At 45.9% G+C, this 22,355-nt stretch overlaps 1 protein-coding gene across 1 annotated transcript in view; it reads right to left on the reverse strand.

Annotated features, from left to right (window-relative positions):
- The window catches only part of SNCB (synuclein beta), a 111,331-nt gene that overhangs the window by 68,580 nt on the left and 20,396 nt on the right, over positions 1-22,355 (reverse strand). The window contains exon 4 of the mRNA XM_044277400.1: positions 13,162-13,203. Coding sequence (XP_044133335.1) covers positions 13,162-13,203 — 42 coding nt within the window. The remainder of the gene's footprint in view (positions 1-13,161; positions 13,204-22,355) is intronic.

The following is a 22,355-nucleotide window of genomic DNA, read 5'->3' on the forward strand; positions in this document are numbered from 1 at the left end:
TCATAGCAGAGAATGAGGCTTCACGTCAGCCACCACTGCAACAGTCCATTGGCATATATTTAGGCCCAGCACACACACAGGCAGAGGAGAGAGGTCCCGTAACAGAGAATCTGGCTTCATGTCAGCAGAGAATCAGTCTGCATGTCATAGCAGAGAATGAGGCTTCACGTCAGCCACCACTGCAACAGTCCATTGGCATATATTTAGGCCCAGCACACACACAGGCAGAGGAGAGAGGTCCCGTAACAGAGGATCTGGCTTCATGTCAGCAGAGAATCAGTCTGCATGTCATAGCAGAGAATCAGGCTTCACGTCAGCCACCACTGCAACAGTCCATTGTCATAAATTTAGGCCCAGCACCCAGGCAGAGGAGAGAGGTCCCGTAACAGACAATCTGGCTTCATGTCAGCAGAGAATTAGTCTGCATGTCATAGCAGAGAATGAGGCTTCACGTCAGCCACCACTGCAACAGTCCATTGGCATATATTTAGGCCTAGCACACAGGCAGAGGAGAGAGGTCCCGTAACAGACAATCTGGCTTCATGTCAGCAGAGAATCAGTCTGCATGTCATAGCAGAGAATGAGGCTTCACGTCACCCACCACTGCAACAGTCCATTGGCATATATTTAGGCCTAGCACACAGGCAGAGCAGAGAGGTCCCGTAACAGACAATCTGGCTTCATGACAGCAGAGAATCAGTCTGCATGTCATAGCAGAGAATGAGGCTTCACGTCACCCACCACTGCAACAGTCCATTGGCATATATTTAGGCCTAGCACACAGGCAGAGCAGAGAGGTCCCGTAACAGACAATCTGGCTTCATGACAGCAGAGAATCAGTCTGCATGTCATAGCAGAGAATGAGGCTTCACGTCACCCACCACTGCAACAGTCCATTGGCATATATTTAGGCCTAGCACACAGGCAGAGCAGAGAGGTCCCGTAACAGACGATCTGGCTTCATGTCAGCAGAGAATCAGTCTGCATGTCATAGCAGAGAATGAGGCTTCACGTCAGCCACCACTGCAACAGTCCATTGGCATATATTTAGGCCCAGCACACACACAGGCAGAGGAGAGAGGTCCCGTAACAGAGGATCTGGCTTCATGTCAGCAGAGAATCAGTCTGCATGTCATAGCAGAGAATGAGGCTTCACGTCAGCCACCACTGCAACAGTCCATTGGCATATATTTAGGCCCAGCACCCAGGCAGAGGAGGGAGGTCCCGTAACAGAGAATCTGTCTTCATGTCAGCAGAGAATTAGTCTGCATGTCATAGCAGAGAATGAGGCTTCACGTCAGCCACCACTGCAACAGTCCATTGGCATATATTTAGGCCCAGCACACACACAGGCAGAGGAGAGAGGTCCCGTAACAGAGAATCTGTCTTCATGTCAGCAGAGAATTAGTCTGCATGTCATAGCAGAGAATCAGGCTTCACGTCACCCACCACTGCAACAGTCCATTGGCATATATTTAGGCCCAGCACCCAGGCAGAGGAGGGAGGTCCCGTAACAGAGAATCTGTCTTCATGTCAGCAGAGAATTAGTCTGCATGTCATAGCAGAGAATGAGGCTTCACGTCAGCCACCACTGCAACAGTCCATTGGCATATATTTAGGCCCAGCACACACACAGGCAGAGGAGAGAGGTCCCGTAACAGAGAATCTGTCTTCATGTCAGCAGAGAATTAGTCTGCATGTCATAGCAGAGAATGAGGCTTCACGTCAGCCACCACTGCAACAGTCCATTGGCATATATTTAGGCCCAGCACACACACAGGCAGAGGAGAGAGGTCCCGTAACAGACAATCTGGCTTCATGTCAGCAGAGAATTAGTCTGCATGTCATAGCAGAGAATGAGGCTTCACGTCACCCACCACTGCAACAGTCCATTGGCATATATTTAGGCCCAGCACCCAGGCAGAGGAGGGAGGTCCCGTAACAGAGAATCTGTCTTCATGTCAGCAGAGAATTAGTCTGCATGTCATAGCAGAGAATGAGGCTTCACGTCACCCACCACTGCAACAGTCCATTGGCATATATTTAGGCCTAGCACACAGGCAGAGCAGAGAGGTCCCGTAACAGACAATCTGGCTTCATGACAGCAGAGAATCAGTCTGCATGTCATAGCAGAGAATGAGGCTTCACGTCACCCACCACTGCAACAGTCCATTGGCATATATTTAGGCCTAGCACACAGGCAGAGCAGAGAGGTCCCGTAACAGACGATCTGGCTTCATGTCAGCAGAGAATCAGTCTGCATGTCATAGCAGAGAATGAGGCTTCACGTCAGCCACCACTGCAACAGTCCATTGGCATATATTTAGGCCCAGCACCCAGGCAGAGGAGGGAGGTCCCGTAACAGAGAATCTGTCTTCATGTCAGCAGAGAATTAGTCTGCATGTCATAGCAGAGAATGAGGCTTCACGTCAGCCACCACTGCAACAGTCCATTGGCATATATTTAGGCCCAGCACACACACAGGCAGAGGAGAGAGGTCCCGTAACAGAGAATCTGTCTTCATGTCAGCAGAGAATTAGTCTGCATGTCATAGCAGAGAATCAGGCTTCACGTCACCCACCACTGCAACAGTCCATTGGCATATATTTAGGCCCAGCACCCAGGCAGAGGAGGGAGGTCCCGTAACAGAGAATCTGTCTTCATGTCAGCAGAGAATTAGTCTGCATGTCATAGCAGAGAATGAGGCTTCACGTCAGCCACCACTGCAACAGTCCATTGGCATATATTTAGGCCCAGCACACACACAGGCAGAGGAGAGAGGTCCCGTAACAGAGAATCTGTCTTCATGTCAGCAGAGAATTAGTCTGCATGTCATAGCAGAGAATGAGGCTTCACGTCAGCCACCACTGCAACAGTCCATTGGCATATATTTAGGCCCAGCACACACACAGGCAGAGGAGAGAGGTCCCGTAACAGACAATCTGGCTTCATGTCAGCAGAGAATTAGTCTGCATGTCATAGCAGAGAATGAGGCTTCACGTCACCCACCACTGCAACAGTCCATTGGCATATATTTAGGCCCAGCACCCAGGCAGAGGAGGGAGGTCCCGTAACAGAGAATCTGTCTTCATGTCAGCAGAGAATTAGTCTGCATGTCATAGCAGAGAATGAGGCTTCACGTCAGCCACCACTGCAACAGTCCATTGGCATATATTTAGGCCCAGCACACACACAGGCAGAGGAGAGAGGTCCCGTAACAGAGGATCTGGCTTCATGTCAGCAGAGAATCAGTCTGCATGTCATAGCAGAGAATCAGGCTTCACGTCAGCCACCACTGCAACAGTCCATTGGCATATATTTAGGCCTAGCACACAGGCAGAGGAGAGAGGTCCCGTAACAGACAATCTGGCTTCATGTCAGCAGAGAATCAGTCTGCATGTCATAGCAGAGAATGAGGCTTCACGTCAGCCACCACTGCAACAGTCCATTGTCATAAATTTAGGCCCAGCACCCAGGCAGAGGAGAGAGGTCCCGTAACAGACAATCTGGCTTCATGTCAGCAGAGAATTAGTCTGCATGTCATAGCAGAGAATCAGGCTTCATGTCAGCCACCACTGCAACAGTCCATTGGCATATATTTAGGCCTAGCACACAGGCAGAGGAGAGGTTCATTCAACTTTGGGTAGCATCGCAATATAATGGTAAAATGAAAATAAAAATAGGATTGAATGAGGAAGTGCCCTGGAGTCCAATAATATATGGTTATGGGGAGGTAGTTAATGTCTAATCTGGACAAGGGACGGACAGGTCCTGTGGGATCCATGCCTGGTTCATTTTTATGAACGTCAGCTTGTCCACATTGGCTGTAGACAGGCGGCTGCGTTTGTCTGTAATGACGCCCCCTGCCGTGCTGAATACACGTTCAGACAAAACGCTGGCTGCCGGGCAGGCCAGCACCTCCAAGGCATAAAAGGCTAGCTCTGGCCACGTGGACAATTTAGAGACCCAGAAGTTGAATGGGGCCGAACCATCAGTCAGTACGTGGAGGGGTGTGCACACGTACTGTTCCACCATGTTAGTGAAATGTTGCCTCCTGCTAACACGTTGCGTATCAGGTGGTGGTGCAGTTAGCTGTGGCGTGTTGACAAAAGTTTTCCACATCTCTGCCATGCTAACCCTGCCCTCAGAGGAGCTGGCCGTGACACAGCTGCCTTGGCGACCTCTTGCTCCTCCTCTGCCTTGGCCTTGGGCTTCCACTTGTTCCCCTGTGACATTTGGGAATGCTCTCAGTAGCGCGTCTACCAACGTGCGCTTGTACTCGCGCATCTTCCTATCACGCTCCAGTGCAGGAAGTAAGGTGGGCACATTGTCTTTGTAGCGTGGATCCAGCAGGGTGGCAACCCAGTAGTCCGCACAGGTTAAAATGTGGGCAACTCTGCTGTCGTTGCGCAGGCACTGCAGCATGTAGTCGCTCATGTGTGCCAGGCTGCCCAGGGATAAGGACAAGCTGTCCTCTGTGGGAGGCGTATCGTCATCGTCCTGCCTTTCCCCCCAGCCACGCACCAGTGATGGACCCGAGCTGCGTTGGGTGCCACCCCGCTGTGACCATGCTTCATCCTCATCCTCCTCCACCTCCTCCTCATCCTCGTCCTCCTCGTCCTCCAGTAGTGGGCCCTGGCTGGCCACATTTGTACCTGGCCTCTGCTGTTGCCAAAAACCTCCCTCTGAGTCACTTCGAAGAGACTGGCCTGAAAGTGCTAAAAATGACCCCTCTTCCTCCTCCTCCTCCTCCTCCTCCTGGGCCACCTCCTCTTCCATCATCGCCCTAAGTGTTTTCTCAAGGAGACATAGAAGTGGTATTGTAACGCTGATAACGGTGTCATCGCCACTGGCCATGTTGGTGGAGTACTCGAAACAGCGCAACAGGGCACACAGGTCTCGCATGGAGGCCCAGTCATTGGTGGTGAAGTGGTGCTGTTCTGTAGTGCGACTGACCCGTGCGTGCTGCAGCTGAAACTCCACTATGGCCTGCTGCTGCTCGCACAGTCTGTCCAGCATGTGCAAGGTGGAGTTCCACCTGGTGGGCACGTCGCATATGAGGCGGTGAGCGGGAAGGCCGAAGTTACGCTGTAGCGCAGACAGGCGAGCAGCAGCAGGATGTGAACGCCGGAAGCGCGAACAGACGGCCCGCACTTTATGCAGCAGCTCTGACATGTCGGGGTAGTTGTGAATGAACTTCTGCACCACCAAATTCAGCACATGCGCCAAGCAAGGGATGTGCGTCAAATTGGCTAGTCCCAGAGCTGCAACGAGATTTCGCCCATTATCACACACCACCAGGCCGGGCTTGAGGCTCACCGGCAGCAACCACTCGTCGGTCTGTTGTTCTATACCCCGCCACAACTCCTGTGCGGTGTGGGGCCTGTCCCCCAAACATATGAGTTTCAGAATGGCCTGCTGACGTTTACCCCGGGCTGTGCTGAAGTTGGTGGTGAAGGTGTGTGGCTGACTGGATGAGCAGGTGGAAGAAGAGGAGGAGGAAGCCGAGAAGGAGGAGGTGGCAACAGGAGGCAAAGAATGTTGCCCTGCGATCCTTGGCGGCGGAAGGACGTGCGCCAAACAGCTCTCCGCCTGGGGCCCAGCTGCCACTACATTTACCCAGTGTGCAGTTAGGGAGATATAGCGTCCCTGGCCGTGCTTACTGGTCCACGTATCTGTGGTTAGGTGGACCTTGCCACAGATGGCGTTGCGCAGTGCACACTTGATTTTATCGGATACTTGGTTGTGCAGGGAAGGCACGGCTCTCTTGGAGAAGTAGTGCCGGCTGGGAACAACATACTGTGGGACAGCAAGCGACATGAGCTGTTTGAAGCTGTCTGTGTCCACCAGCCTAAATGACAGCATCTCATAGGCCAGTAGTTTAGAAATGCTGGCATTCAGGGCCAGGGATCGAGGGTGGCTAGGTGGGAATTTACGCTTTCTATCAAATGTTTGTGAGATGGAGAGCTGAACGCTGGCGTGTGACATGGTTGAGACGCTTGGTGACGGAGGTGGTGGTGGTGGTGTTGGTGGTACATCCCCTGTTTGCTGGGCGGCAGGTGCCAACGTTCCTCCAGAGGCGGAGGAAGAGGCCGAGGCGGCAGCAGCAGAATAGGCCGAGGCGGCAGCAGCAGAAGAGGTAGCAGGGGGAGCCTGAGTGACTTCCTTGGTTTTAAGGTGTTTACTCCACTGCAGTTCATGCTTTGCATGCAGGTGCCTGGTCATGCAGGTTGTGCTCAGGTTCAGAACGTTAATGCCTCGCTTCAGGCTCTGATGGCACAGCGTGCAAACCACTCGGGTCTTGTCGTCAGCACATTGTTTGAAGAAGTGCCATGCCAGGGAACTCCTTGAAGCTGCCTTTGGGGTGCTCGGTCCCAGATGGCGGCGGTCAGTAGCAGGCGGAGTCTCTTGGCGGCGGGTGTTCTGCTTTTGCCCACTGCTCCCTCTTTTGCTACGCTGTTGGCTCGGTCTCACCACTGCCTCTTCCTCCGAACTGTGAAAGTCAGTGGCACGACCTTCATTCCATGTGGGGTCTAGGACCTCATCGTCCCCTGCATCGTCTTCCACCCAGTCTTGATCCCTGACCTCCTGTTCAGTCTGCACACTGCAGAAAGACGCAGCAGTTGGCACCTGTGTTTCGTCATCATCAGAGACATGCTGAGGTGGTATTCCCATGTCCTCATCATCAGGAAACATAAGTGGTTGTGCGTCAGTGCATTCTATGTCTTTCACCGCTGGGGAAGGGCTAGGTGGATGCCCTTGGGAAACCCTGCCAGCGGAGTCTTCAAACAGCATAAGAGACTGCTGCATAACTTGAGGCTGAGACAGTTTCCCTGGTATGCATGGGGGTGATGTGACAGACTGATGGGGTTGGTTTTCAGGCGCCATCTGTGCGCTTTCTGCAGAAGACTGGGTGGGAGATAATGTGAACGTGCTGGATCCACTGTCGGCCACCCAATTGACTAATGCCTGTACCTGCTCAGGCCTTACCATCCTTAGAACGGCATTGGGCCCCACCATATATCGCTGTAAATTCTGGCGGCTACTGGGACCTGAGGTAGTTGGTACACTAGGACGTGTGGATGTGGCAGAACAGCCACGTCCTCTCCCAGCACCAGAGGGTCCACTAACACCACCACGACCATGTCCACGTCCGCGTCCCTTACTAGATGTTTTTCTCATTGTTATGGTTCACCACAACAACAAATATATTATTTGGCCCAATGTATTGTATTCAAATTCAGCGGGATATAAATTTGAGGCCTAGTATTTAGGCGCTGGGTGACCGGTATGGATTTAGTGACAGAATTAGACTTGGAAATGCACAGAAGCGTGTGTGTGAAGTTATTCTGAATGACCCTATGTGCACCTTCAATATGATCTACCCTTTTAGGGATAGATTTCAAATAGCTCTGATATAGCAGAAACGACTAAATTATGAAATTGCTAAATTGGGAATTGTATTTCAACCCAGAACAAAAAATGTGCTTTGACGGACACTAAATAACTTTCCCAGCCACAACAGGACAGCGGTAACGAGAGATTTAGCGGGATATAAATTTGAGGCCTAGTATTTAGGCGCTGGGTGACAGGTATGGGTTTAGTGACAGAATTAGATTTGGAAATGCACAGTAGCGGGTGTGTGAAGTTATTCTGAATGACCCTATGTGCACCTTGAATATTATATACCCTTTTAGGGATAGATTTCAAATAGCTCTGATATAGCAGAAACCACTAAATTATGAAATTGCTAAATTGGGAATTGTATTTCAACCCAGAACAAGAAATGTGCTTGAACGGACACTAAATAACTCGCCCAGCTACAGCACTAGGGACAGATTTAGCTGGATATAAATTTGAGGCCTAGTATTTAGGCGCTGGGTGACCGGTATGGATTTAGTGACAGAATTAGACTTGGAAATGCACAGAAGCGTGTGTGTGAAGTTATTCTGAATGACCCTATGTGCACCTTGAATATTATATACCCTTTTAGGGATAGATTTCAAATAGCTCTGATATAGCAGAAACCACTAAATTATGAAATTGCTAAATTGGGAATTGTATTTCAACCCAGAACAAGAAATGTGCTTGAACGGACACTAAATAACTCGCCCAGCTACAGCACTAAGGACAGATTTAGCGGGATATAAATTTGAGGCCTAGTATTTAGGCGCTGGGTGACAGGTATGGGTTTAGTGCCAGAATTAGACTTGGAAATACACAGTAGCGGGTGTGTGTGAAGTTATTCTGAATGACCCAATGTGCACCTTGAATATTATATACCCTTTTAGGGATAGATTTCAAATAGCTCTGATATAGCAGAAACCACTAAATTATGAAATTGCTAAATTGGGAATTGTATTTCAACCCAGAACAAGAAATGTGCTTGAACGGACACTAAATAACTCGCCCAGCTACAGCACTAAGGACAGATTTAGCGGGATATAAATTTGAGGCCTAGTATTTAGGCGCTGGGTGACAGGTATGGGTTTAGTGCCAGAATTAGACTTGGAAATACACAGTAGCGGGTGTGTGTGAAGTTATTCTGAATGACCCAATGTGCACCTTGAATATTATATACCCTTTTAGGGATAGATTTCAAATAGCTCTGATATAGCAGAAACCACTAAATTATGAAATTGCTAAATTGGGAATTGTATTTCAACCCAGAACAAGAAATGTGCTTGAACGGACACTAAATAACTCGCCCAGCTACAGCACTAAGGACAGATTTAGCGGGATATAAATTTGAGGCCTAGTATTTAGGCGCTGGGTGACAGGTATGGGTTTAGTGCCAGAATTAGACTTGGAAATACACAGTAGCGGGTGTGTGTGAAGTTATTCTGAATGACCCAATGTGCACCTTGAATATTATATACCCTTTTAGGGATAGATTTCAAATAGCTCTGATATAGCAGAAACCACTAAATTATGAAATTGCTAAATTGGGAATTGTATTTCAACCCAGAACAAGAAATGTGCTTGAACGGACACTAAATAACTCGCCCAGCTACAGCACTAGGGACAGATTTAGCTGGATATAAATTTGAGGCCTAGTATTTAGGCGCTGCGTGACAGGTATGGGTTTAGTGACAGAATTAGACTTGGAAATACACAGTAGCGGGTGTGTGTGAAGTTATTCTGAATGACCCAATGTGCACCTTGAATATTATATACCCTTTTAGGGATAGATTTCAAATAGCTCTGATATAGCAGAAACCACTAAATTATGAAATTGCTAAATTGGGAATTGTATTTCAACCCAGAACAAGAAATGTGCTTGAACGGACACTAAATAACTCGCCCAGCTACAGCACTAAGGACAGATTTAGCGGGATATAAATTTGAGGCCTAGTATTTAGGCGCTGGGTGACAGGTATGGGTTTAGTGCCAGAATTAGACTTGGAAATACACAGTAGCGGGTGTGTGTGAAGTTATTCTGAATGACCCAATGTGCACCTTGAATATTATATACCCTTTTAGGGATAGATTTCAAATAGCTCTGATATAGCAGAAACCACTAAATTATGAAATTGCTAAATTGGGAATTGTATTTCAACCCAGAACAAGAAATGTGCTTGAACGGACACTAAATAACTCGCCCAGCTACAGCACTAAGGACAGATTTAGCGGGATATAAATTTGAGGCCTAGTATTTAGGCGCTGGGTGACAGGTATGGGTTTAGTGCCAGAATTAGACTTGGAAATACACAGTAGCGGGTGTGTGTGAAGTTATTCTGAATGACCCAATGTGCACCTTGAATATTATATACCCTTTTAGGGATAGATTTCAAATAGCTCTGATATAGCAGAAACCACTAAATTATGAAATTGCTAAATTGGGAATTGTATTTCAACCCAGAACAAGAAATGTGCTTGAACGGACACTAAATAACTCGCCCAGCTACAGCACTAGGGACAGATTTAGCTGGATATAAATTTGAGGCCTAGTATTTAGGCGCTGCGTGACAGGTATGGGTTTAGTGACAGAATTAGACTTGGAAATACACAGTAGCGGGTGTGTGTGAAGTTATTCTGAATGACCCAATGTGCACCTTGAATATTATATACCCTTTTAGGGATAGATTTCAAATAGCTCTGATATAGCAGAAACCACTAAATTATGAAATTGCTAAATTGGGAATTGTATTTCAACCCAGAACAAGAAATGTGCTTGAACGGACACTAAATAACTCGCCCAGCTACAGCACTAGGGACAGATTTAGCTGGATATAAATTTGAGGCCTAGTATTTAGGCGCTGGGTGACCGGTATGGATTTAGTGACAGAATTAGACTGGGATATGGCCAAAAAATAAACAGACTATTGCTGGTTAAATGCACTTGGTGTGACAGCTTCACCCTGATGTAGGCTTTAGCCAAAAAACAACCACACCATTGAGGGTTAAATGCACTTGGTGACAGGCGCAGCTTGCCCCTGATTTAGTATATGGCCAAAAAATGAACAGACTATTGCTGGTTAAATGCACTTGGTGTGACAGCTTCACCCTGATGTAGGCTTTAGCCAAAAAAACAACCACACCATTGAGGGTTAAATGCACTTGGTGACAGGCGCAGCTTGCCCCTGATTTTGTATATGGCCAAAAAATGAACAGACTATTGCTGGTTAAATGCACTTGGTGTGACAGCTTCACCCTGATGTAGGCTTTAGCCAAAAAACAACCACACCATTGAGGGTTAAATGCACTTGGTCGCAGCTTGTGCTGGCGCACCACAAGACACAAAATGGCCGCCGATCACCCCAGAAAAATGTGACTGACAAACGGTCTGTGCAGCCTAAAAACAGTGAGCAATTGAGGATCAGCAGCTCAATGATCCACAGCTGCAGATCGATCAGTTAATCAAGTCCTTTGGAGGAGTTAATCTGCCTAATCTCGCCCTACTGTCGCAGCCGCAACCTCTCCCTACGCTAATCAGAGCAGAGTGACGGGCGGCGCTATGTGACTCCAGCTTAAATAGAGGCTGGGTCACATGGTGCTCTGGCCAATCACAGCCATGCCAATAGTAGGCATGGCTGTGATGGCCTCTTGGGGCAAGTAGTATGACGCTTGTTGATTGGCTGCTTTGCAGCCTTTCAAAAAGCGCCAAGAAAGCGTCACAAAAGCGCGAAGAAAGCGACGAACACCGAACCCGAACCCGGACTTTTACGAAAATGTCCGGGTTCGGGTCCGTGTCACGGACACCCCAAAATTCGGTACGAACCCGAACTATACAGTTCGAGTTCGCTCATCCCTAATTGTAACCACTTATATATATCTTTATTACATTCAGATATATAAAGTTTCATTTCATTTGAACAACTGCTTCTTGGTGCAATATTTTTTTTGCCAGTTTACATTTTGGGTAATGCAATGGGTAACGCAAAACACTATACAATTTAAATGTGTTATACTTCAAATAATTTAAAAAATTGTGTTATACTTCAAATCATTTAAAAAAGATGGCCCACATCTTCTACACCAGCAGAACATTGCTTGTAAAAGGACAGCATCTCCTACAGCCATAGGTCAGCCATACTAATTCTGCTTAGGACTCTGCAAGGCATAGACGCCTCACAAGACCTCTGAAGGTGCCCTGTGGTATTTAGTACAAAGATGTTAGATGCACATCCTTTAACTCAAGTAAGTTCTTGGTGGAGCCTCCAAGAATCTGACTTGTTTTTCTAGCACATCTAATAGATCAGGGATCAGCAACCTTTGGCACGCCAGCTGCTGTTAAACTACAACTCTGAGCATGCACACTTATTTGGCTACTCTTGTCACACCCATAGAAGTGAAAGGAGCATTCTGGGAGTTGTAGTTTCAGAACAGCTGGAGTGCCGGAGGTTGATGATCCCCACCATAGATCCTTGATCAGATTGAGTTCTGAGGAATTTGGAGGCCAAGTCAACACCTTGAACGCTTTGCCATGTTCCTCAAACCATTCGTGAACACTTTTTGCGGTATGACAAGGCAGATTATCCAGCTGAAAATGTCCACTGACATTAGGGAATACCATTGCCATTAAGGGGCCTGTACAATGTTTAGACAGGTAGTACATGTCTCATTGCTCTATGGTTCTGTTGCAGCCCCACATGCATTGTGATCTCACACCTTTCTGTCATAGCCAGCCTTAAGTTTTAATAGTAATTCTTCTGTGGGATCAGACCAGACATGTTAGCCTTCGCTACCTATGTGCAGCAATGGGATGTGCATCCATGACACAAGACCTGCCATGTTGGAGATACTGTGACCCAGTGATCTAGCCATCACAATTGTATCTTGTCAAAATCACTCAGATCCTATTGGTTGCCCATAACACATTGACATCAAGAACTGACTGTTCACTTGCTGCCTAATATGTCCCACACCTCAGCATGTGCCATTGTCATGAAATAATCAATGTTATTCAGCTCACCTAACATTTACATATTACAGTATAGCTGATTAGTGTATGATTATGAAGGTTAGGACCCAAGGGTATATATACCCAAGAGGCAGGCCAAGAAGATGCGCCTAGACTCGGAAGCCTTAATCCAGGTTGGCTGCAGCCCTTATTTTAATGTATTGTCAGAATCTGTTTAGAGATCCCTTCATAAATGAAGGATATGGAAAATGAACCCATGGATCATGAGAAGGAGACTGAGGCAAACATGTACAAAGTACGCTATTCTCAAGTGATTCTGGTTTGGTAGCATTAACCAACACCAGAAAGGCAGGGACTATTTGTGACAAGTGGACTGATATACTGTATAGGACTTCTGCCGAGCCAGCGGGGTTCCTGAGATGTTTGCTCAGATCTTTCCCTGAGAAGCTTTGAAGATTTCTCTGTATTTATGTAAAATATTATGCACTGAAACTGCAGAGCTCCGTATGTTCAAGCCCACACGTGACTAAACAAGCTGTTTGTCTGTCATATCATATCATAAATTTATGGACATCCCATGTTTCTACTTCCAAATGTAGATGTAAACATACAGAAGATGAGCAGCAGCTACTTGTATTAATTGCATTAGCTCAGCCTGGGTTATCTCAGTCACCCATTAGCTTTTGATCCTATTATGACCAGAGCTGGCTGTGGCTGCCTGACCGCCTGAGGTGCTGTGTCACGCAGTCGTTGTAGCAGGACTAAGAACACAGCTTTCAGACAATGGGGACACTGACCTGAAGTCACTCCTTGTACTACTCCATCTCTGGTTTTGCTTCCTAAAAGAAAAGAATAAAAGATGGATTGTTAGAAAATGTTAACTTACATTGAAATTGTATATAGGTTCACACAAAAAATACAAGAGATTTCAGTATTGAAGGGTTTTTTCCATCACATACAATGGGCGCATATCGCTAGGATATTCCCCCATTGTCTGATAGGTGCGGGTCCCACCTCTGGGACCTGCACTTACAACGAAAATGTAAACGAATGGAGGGTGCACTGCACATGCGCAGCCACTCTCCATTCATTTCAATGGGGCTGCCGAAAATAGCCAAGCACTGGCTCGCCTATTTCTGTCTGCGCCATAGAAATGAATGGGAGCAAGGGCCGCGTGTGCGCGGTGCGCTTCCATTCACTTATGGGAGCAGCGGGGAGCAGCTCTTGGTGGTGGACGGACCCCGGGAAACCAGGGGTCCTCCAGCCACAGCTCTCCTCACTCCGTTCTCCTTGTAGGTGCAGGTCCCAGAGGCGGGGGCATACCCTAGCGATATGCCCCCATTGTATGTGATGGGAATACCTCTAAGTACAAAGCAAATGGAATCAGTTCTGCAAACACTATCTGCACAATTGTTCAGCATAAACATATGAAATAATACAGATAGAGGACTTAACCTCCTCAACATCTCCTCTGTGTCACTAAAGAGGACCCGTCAGATCTCCTGACATTTATATTTTAATAATACATCATTTTTAACAGATGCCAATGGAAGGACATTTAAAATGCAAAAACAAAAAACACAACATCTGTCACTGTGTTTGGGTTTTTTGCTGGACACAAAACCGTGGTAGGCTCCACTTTTGCATCTGTTGATAAAGAAATGGATAGTGACGTGTATGTTTTTTTTTTGTCTGTAAATATATTCCTTCCCATTGGCATCTGTACACATCTATTGGTTATCTGCTAAGCAGTTGATAGACACATGCATGAACATACACCTAATTTACAAGATCTTGCTAATCCTTATCATGGGCGTTAAGCTGCAGTAACCCAGTACGGCCACTACACTTTGAATGGAGCTGTGTTTCCTGCTGCATTCAAAGTGCTAGTTCCAGCATAGGAGGCTGCAGGAAATGGCTGATCAGTGGGTATGTTGGGTGTCAGACCCTCACTGATTGAATATTAACGACTTATCATGAGGATAGGTCTTCAATATCAGTAGCCTGAAAACTCATATAAAATATATCATGGGCTGCACTGCCATTGGGTATAATGAAGATATGGATTCTCAGTTTGCAGGTGCAGTAAGAGGCCATATCTAATATAAAGTGTGGTTACCCCACTCTCTATAAATGTTGTGCTTACATCATACAATGTCATAGTAATTGAAGCAAAAATGAAGAAATGGAAGCCTAAAAGAATGCTATCCTGACCAGTCAGAATCTCAAGAATGATATGATATTACATATAAGTGATGACTACCCCCGAGGCATTTCTTTTCCATCTCACCCAGTACGGAAGAACTATGATCTGAGACACTAGTTTAGCTGCAGTGTCTACATGGAGGCTAAGGAAGTCTGAACCCCCCCCCCCCCCATCTCGTCATTGGTTCATATTGCTGCTCCATTATAACAAGGGCAGAATGATTATCAATTACGGACCACAAAAGTCCAAGCGAGAGAAAGATCAATATCGGGTAACTATATATAGTACTGAGGTAAGTGAGCCAAAGTAATGAAAAGCATGGAGGGTTGCATACAAACACTGAGCGTAAAGATTAAATATACATGATGTATAGAGAAAGGAGCTAAATATATTTTCTAGTATGAGGCAACCACATAGGAGATGAGGAGATGTCAAATGTGGTTATGATCATCCGAATGTACTCGGCAGCCGCGTTCTTTTTTTTAAATCCTAGCCCATCACATTCTGCAACTATGAAAGATGCAATAAATTCTTAATGTTTGCAAACCACAACATAAACAGTTCATAATGAAACAGTGTTAGACTATAACATGACCCTTGGGTTCATTTGCAGCCAAGCTGACCAACCTGTTTTACTAATGGTAACCTTTGCATGCCAACAAGATTTTCCAAAGCATCACAGGCATTCTGCAGTTTACCAACGGGAGTTTGACAAATACCATATACGTATTTCATTTACTGCAGCAGTAAAAATGCACTCACACCTCTGCATTTACATATAGGGGGGATTTATTATCCCCCCTATGCCATGGATTTGGCGTAAAAAGTCACAAAACCTGGTTCAGAGACTTTTTACATGCTATTGTCAGTTTGCGAAATGAGGGACTGACCAGGGCTGGATGTGGGTGGGACCTTCGGCTCCAGCACATTTATCATCTTTTACACCAGAAACTGGCATAAATGAGCTTGTGTATGAGCTTGTGTATGAGCTGGCGTATGAGCTTGTGTATGAGCTAGTGTATGAGCTGGTGTATGAGCTTGTGTATGAGCTTGTGTATGAGCTTGTGTATGAGCTGGTGTATGAGCTGGCGTATGAGCTAGTGTATGAGCTGGTGTATGAGCTTGTGTATGAGCTTGTGTATGAGCTTGTGTATGAGCTAGTGTATGAGCTAGTGTATGAGCTGGTGTATGAGCTGGTGTATGAGCTGGTGTATGAGCTAGTGTATGAGCTTGTGTATGAGCTGGCGTATGAGCTGGCGTATAAGCTTGTGTATGAGCTAGTGTATGAGCTAGTATATGAGCTTGTGTATGAGCTTGTGTATGAGCTGGTGTATGAGCTGGCGTATGAGCTGGCGTATGAGCTTGTGTATGAGCTTGTGTATGAGCTTGTGTATGAGCTGGTGTATGAGCTTGTGTATGAGCTAGTGTATGAGCTAGTGTATGAGCTAGTGTATAAGCTGGTGTATGAGCTAGTGTATAAGCTTGTGTATGAGCTGGTGTATGAGCTGGTGTATGAGCTTGTGTATGAGCTGGCGTATGAGCTGGCGTATGAGCTGGTGTATGAGCTGGTGTATGAGCTGGCGTATGAGCTGGCGTATGAGCTGGCGTATGAGCTTGTGTATGAGCTTGTGTATGAGCTTGTGTATGAGCTGGTGTATGAGCTTGTGTATGAGCTAGTGTATGAGCTAGTGTATGAGCTGGTGTATGAGCTGGTGTATGAGCTAGTGTATAAGCTTGTGTATGAGCTGGTGTATGAGCTGGTGTATGAGCTTGTGTATGAGCTAGTGTATGAGCTGGTGTATGAGCTGGTGTATGAGCTGGTGTATGAGCTGGTGTATGAGCGAGTGTATGAGCTGGTGTATGAGCTGGTGTATGAGCTGGTGTATGAGCTAGTGTATGAGCTAGTATATGAGCTTGTGTATGAGCTTGTGTATGAGCTTGTGTATGAGCTGGTGTATGAGCTGGCGTATGAGCTGGCGTATGAGCTGGCGTATGAGCTAGTGTATGAGCTGGTGTATGAGCTGGTGTATGAGCTGGTGTATGAGCTAGTGTATGAGCTGGTGTATGAGCTGGTGTATGAGCTGGTGTATGAGCTGGTGTATGAGCTAGTGTATGAGCTAGTATATGAGCTTGTGTATGAGCTTGTGTATGAGCTGGTGTATGAGCTGGCGTATGAGCTGGCGTATGAGCTGGCGTATGAGCTAGTGTATGAGCTGGTGTATGAGCTGGTGTATGAGCTGGTGTATGAGCTAGTGTATGAGCTGGTGTATGAGCTGGTGTATGAGCTGGTGTATGAGCTGGTGTATGAGCTAGTGTATGAGCTAGTATATGAGCTTGTGTATGAGCTTGTGTATGAGCTGGTGTATGAGCTGGCGTATGAGCTGGCGTATGAGCTGGCGTATGAGCTTGTGTATGAGCTGGCGTATGAGCTGGTGTATGAGCTTGTGTATGAGCTGGTGTATGATCTGGCGTATGAGCTTGTGTATGAGCCAGAGGAAGTTATTCTAAGGGCTCAAACCGTATATATTATCAATAAAGTCTGATTTTAAGTGAAAGAAATAGACCCTAAAGGCAAAGGCAGCTCCAAATGTTTTTTGGGGGGCCCACTATGGTATCAGAGACTGGTCCTGCCGGAGGATCCTCTGGCTCTCTGATGAATCAGTCCAATCCTGTTATCTATAGTATGGCCACAATATGGGCACCTTCAATAGTTCTATGGTGGGTTAAAGGGGTTATCCCACTAACACTCATCACCTATCATCAGAATAGGATCTGACCATTAGGATCCCCAGCGATCACAAAAATGGGAGTCCACAAGTGTCACAAAGTGCCCCGTGAGAATGGAGCTGTATTGTGCATTCATGACCACCACTCCATTGCACCTTGTGCAAATTGTTGTTGTGCCCATTGCCAGCCTCAGATAGTTAAAGGGTTTCTGTCACTAGAATTAACCCTATTAAACTGGCTGACATTAGCAATGTACTTATGTCAGCAGACCCTAACTCTCCTATTCTTATGCTTATGGATGCGCCCCTTACTGCACAGTTTTAACTTTGATGATATGCAAATTAGCCTCTAGGAGCAGGGGGGAGGGGCATTGATCCTGCTCCTAGAGGGGCCGTTCTCCCACCTCATGTCACGCCCTGCTGTCCTTGATTGACAGGGCCAGGCAGCGTTCATCTCCTCCTGCCGGCCCTGTGTGCTGGGTAAACAGCACTGCGCAGGCACGGGATTTAGGCCTCTTTCACATGGGCGAGTTTTCCGCGCGGGTGCAATGCGTGAGGTGAACGCATTGCACCCGCACTGAATCCGGACCCATTCACTTCAATGGGGCTGTTCAGATGAGCGGTGATATTCAAGCATCACTTGTGCGTTGCGTGAAAATCACAGCATGTTCTATATTCTGTGTTTTTCATGCAACGCAGGCCCCATAGGAGTGAATAATCGCATACCATCCGCAAGCAAGTGTGGATGCAATGCGATTTTCACGCATGGTTGCTAGGAGATAATAAAAGTCAATTTACTGTATTATTTTCCCTTATAACACAGTTATAAAGGAAAATAATAGCATTCTTAATACAGAATGTTTACAAAAATGTTGCTTGAGGGGTTAAAAAATAAATAAATAATTAACTCACCTCATCCACTTGTTCGCGCTGCCAGCATCGTCTTCTTTCTTCTTCTTTCAGGACCTGCAAAAGGACCTTTGATGACGTAATCGCGTTTACCACGTGGTGAGCGCGGTGACGTCAGCGCAGGTCCTACTGAATGAAGAAACAAAGGCTGCGCCGTTCTATCACTACACAGCCCATGAACAGCTAGGGTGAGGACTGACACCGTAAATTATGAGTTCTACTACCACCTTTAGAGGCACAACTACCACTCCCATCTGCTTTTGGGTTGCTGCACCTATTTTTTGCTGTAGGAATGGAGTGAAATATTCAGCTAAATATTAATGAATAGGTAATCTGGGACAGTAATAGAGTTTAAAAAAACCATGCCAGCTGTACAGAATCATAATGTGAATAGTGTTTTGTTGCATATTTTTTATGTAGAATGTAGATAATCTCAACAGATGCGCAATTTATAAATGTGGCCTTAAAGGGGACCTGTTAGTTTTCCTGACATGTCTGTTTTAGTAAATATTTGTATCTCCTATGCAGTTATGGCCAGTTCTCCGTGTTCGCCCGTGAACACATGCGGGCTGCCATCTTAAATCACAAGTCCTGCGATGCACAGGTAAGTCCTTACCTGTGCCTGTGCCGCGAGCCGGTCTGAAACAAATGCGGTCACTGGGAGCAGGCAGTTCCGAGAACAGCCCAATGAAGGCCCCCGGAGGCTGTTCTCGGAACTGCCTGCTCCATGTGACCGCATTTGTTTCAGACCGGGCGAACTGGCCATCACTGCTCCTATGAAACTATAGTTCTGGAGCATTTTTTCACACAACTGTACACTGTGCCATTCCTCTGTTATTCCTATGAATAAATTGACAACTGGGTGTTACCATTGCCCATGTTCATGTGGTGTGTCTGTACACCGCCTGACACTGACAGGACTGAGAGCACTGTAGCGCCTTGATTTAGGCACAAGTATTTTTATATATAAATACGCCAAATTTCCCTCCTCTTCCAAACGTTAAGTTTTTGATACAGGCCTAACTAGCCATCCTACCCTGGAGCAGAGTCCACTGACTCCTCTAGCTCCAGTACTGTATCCATACTTTTCACCTAGCTTGTGTTTTTTTTATTTTTATGTATAACTCGTGCTCCGCCTCAGTGGCACCCAATACAGTTACCTACGCTATATCATAAGATAAGGTTCCGTGTTCAAACAAACACACCTAAACCTCCAAATGGATTTATCTAATTACAGCTAAACAAAGCAATGCTCTCATTTAAGACAAAATTATTTTGCAGAGTTTTAGCGTCCAGTCCTTTGAACGCTAAAAAAGTTACATTTAAAGTCTGCTTTCCATATAAAACATAGCTAGTTAAGGCTACTTTCACACTCGCGTTTTGGGCGGATCCGTCATGGATCTGCAAAAACGGATCCGTTACAATAATACAACGTCATGAACGGATTCGTTTGTATTATCTGTAATCTGTAAAGTCAACCGGAGACGGATCCGTTTTCTATTGTGCCAGATTGTGTCAGAGAAAACTGATCCGTCCCCATTGACTTACACTGTGTGCCAGTATCCGTTTGGCTCAGTTTCGTCAGGCGGATACCATAAAGCTGCAGGCAGTGTTTTGGTGTCCACCTCCAGAGCGGAATGGAAACTGAACGGAGGCAAACTGATGCATTCTGAACGGATCCTTTTCCATTCAGAATGCATTAGGGCAAAACTGATCCGTTTTGGACCGCTTGTGAGAGCCCTGAACGGATCTCACAAACGGTAAGCCAAAATGCCAGTGTGAAAGTAGCCTAACCGCTATGCATGGAACTACAGCATATCCACAGTCACCTGAATGGAGGAAGATGTTTGGATGGGTTGCCCATTGTGGATGTGTTCTCAGAATCTGTAAGCAGACCCTCACCAATCATTTATGACATATGGGAATCCCACTTTAAGAGAAACAGAATAAATTAGTCCTCCCTCTTAATATATTTTTATTAGATATTATATTCTCCAGATCTATGAAACGTTCTTGGCGAAAACCTAGGCAGACAAATTATTGTGGGCAAGCACAAGAGGTTATTTCTAAAGATGTCTTTATTGATCTCATTTAGGTGAGCTGATATGTCCTCCCCTCAGGAAATAGACCCCTTCCCCAGGTCCAGTTCTGCATAGCTGCCTGCTAAAGCAAGAAGCGATAATGATGTTATCGATAGTGTTACAACCTTATTACTGCAGACAATGAGATGCCTTTCAAAAGATCATTGAGTTTTCTGGGGGTGAATAGTACAATGGAGGACTTTACTGTTCTTTGTGCTGCCAAATTCAGTTTATACATTATTTTATTTTGTTTTAGACTAGTTTCACACTTGCGATATGAGTTCTGGCAGGCTATAATGGGGTCTGGCAGAGATCCAGCCACTACCCGGCAAATATGCCTGTATTCTGCTGGACAAAAAAACGCTGCGTGCGGGTAGTGGACGAATCTTGATCAGACCCTATTATAGTCAGTGGGGCAATTCCTGATCCAGAGAGCTCCAGCAGGCTGTTTTCTACCGAAATAGCCTACGTAAGTCATAAAGTTAGTGCGAAAGAAGCCTTATTTATAACTGACAATAGAGACCAGCACCTCCAAACTATGTATAAAAGGGGGGGGGGGGGGGGTTCAGGTGCAAGCTACCATGGCCGCAATGCAAACGCACACAAGATGTTATAATTGTTTCACACGCTATTAAAATCTTTACCTACGTTAACTTCTTTTTTGGTTGCTCAGTTGGCTTCGGTCGACTCTCTTCTTGTGATGGGCAGACTAGCCTATTTTTTTATTCAATTCAGTATAAAAAAAGGAAACCTGACAGATCCCAGCACAGTTGAAGGTATTAGTATGACTCATTGTGCTTCAGTTTCCACTGATAAGAAACAGATTAAACAAAGATCTCTGTTGGATTGAGATGCCTTGGGTCTTTGACCCATGAGTGGGTTCTGATCGCTTACTATGACAGTGTGGAAGCTGTTGAAGCTTCCCATGCCTGTCATAGTAATCTGTCTGCTGCACTGTGTATGAGGCACAGCTCAGCAGGTAGAGAACCAGAATCCCATTCACCATAATAGATTTCTATTATGATGAATGGGACAAGTGATCAAAAGATCCCAGGTCCCCTAAGAGGTGTAAGAGTTATTGTTAAAATAAAAAAATGCTTCCTATGAGGGTGAATGCCATGGCAGGAAGCCATTAGTAATGGTGATACCATTGAATTCAGGAGGGCACCTGTGGTACTCTGCTGGGTACATAGTACCTCATGCTCCCATTGTTAATTAACATTGAGAGAGTGTCAGATCATTACATACCTGGCGGTAGGGTCTATGGACAGTCTGTCCCTAAGTGGAGGTGACAAAAAATGAAGAAATCCAGCTTCTGAAAAATTGTCACTTTATTCTAATGTTAAAATTCTCACATACAGGAAAAAAACGTACAGGTTCTACGTGTTTCAGACCTAGAAAAAACGTAATGGTCCTTACTAAGTGGAGGTGAGGCTCTATCCACGGTTTACGTTCCTGCACCAGCTAACCACAGCTCAGCTCCCTTTCACTTGAAGAAGAGCTGAGATGCAATGCCTTGGCATGACCACTACTTTTGCTTCCAATTCCGACCAATGTATAGTTTACAGAGATGGCACCTGCCGAAAGAAGCTAAGGATAAGCCATCAATATGTAAGTACCAGAAAACCCCTTTAAGAAGCCCCGAAGATGAGGAGACTAGTACTATAAATGATATGTTAGGGGGCACTAATATATGTTTTGCATTGATGCCCAGGTGTTTCAAGATATGCTTCTGCCTTCAATCTATACAGAACACATTTAGCCTCAGAACTGTCTAGTACTGACTGTCCTCGTTGCCCATAGAAACCAGTCAGAGGTTAGATAATTCCTTAAACGCCGCTGAAAACAAATTCAATCTAGAGTTTTAATTGGTTGCCAGTTTTGATAAGCCTATTGTATATGTTAATTTTTCATTACTGATTTATAAATCAATCCAGTAAGTAATGAACGCCAAATCAGCTTCAAAAGTGTTAGCCTTCTGCCATAATGCACTTTCAGTAAAAGATTGAATTAAAAAGTAAGGCAGCTGTAGATAGAGAATATAATTAAAAAGGTTATCCCATGACTGA

The sequence above is a fragment of the Bufo gargarizans genome, chromosome 2 (genome assembly GCF_014858855.1).
Source record: "Bufo gargarizans isolate SCDJY-AF-19 chromosome 2, ASM1485885v1, whole genome shotgun sequence".
NCBI lineage: Eukaryota > Metazoa > Chordata > Amphibia > Anura > Bufonidae > Bufo > Bufo gargarizans.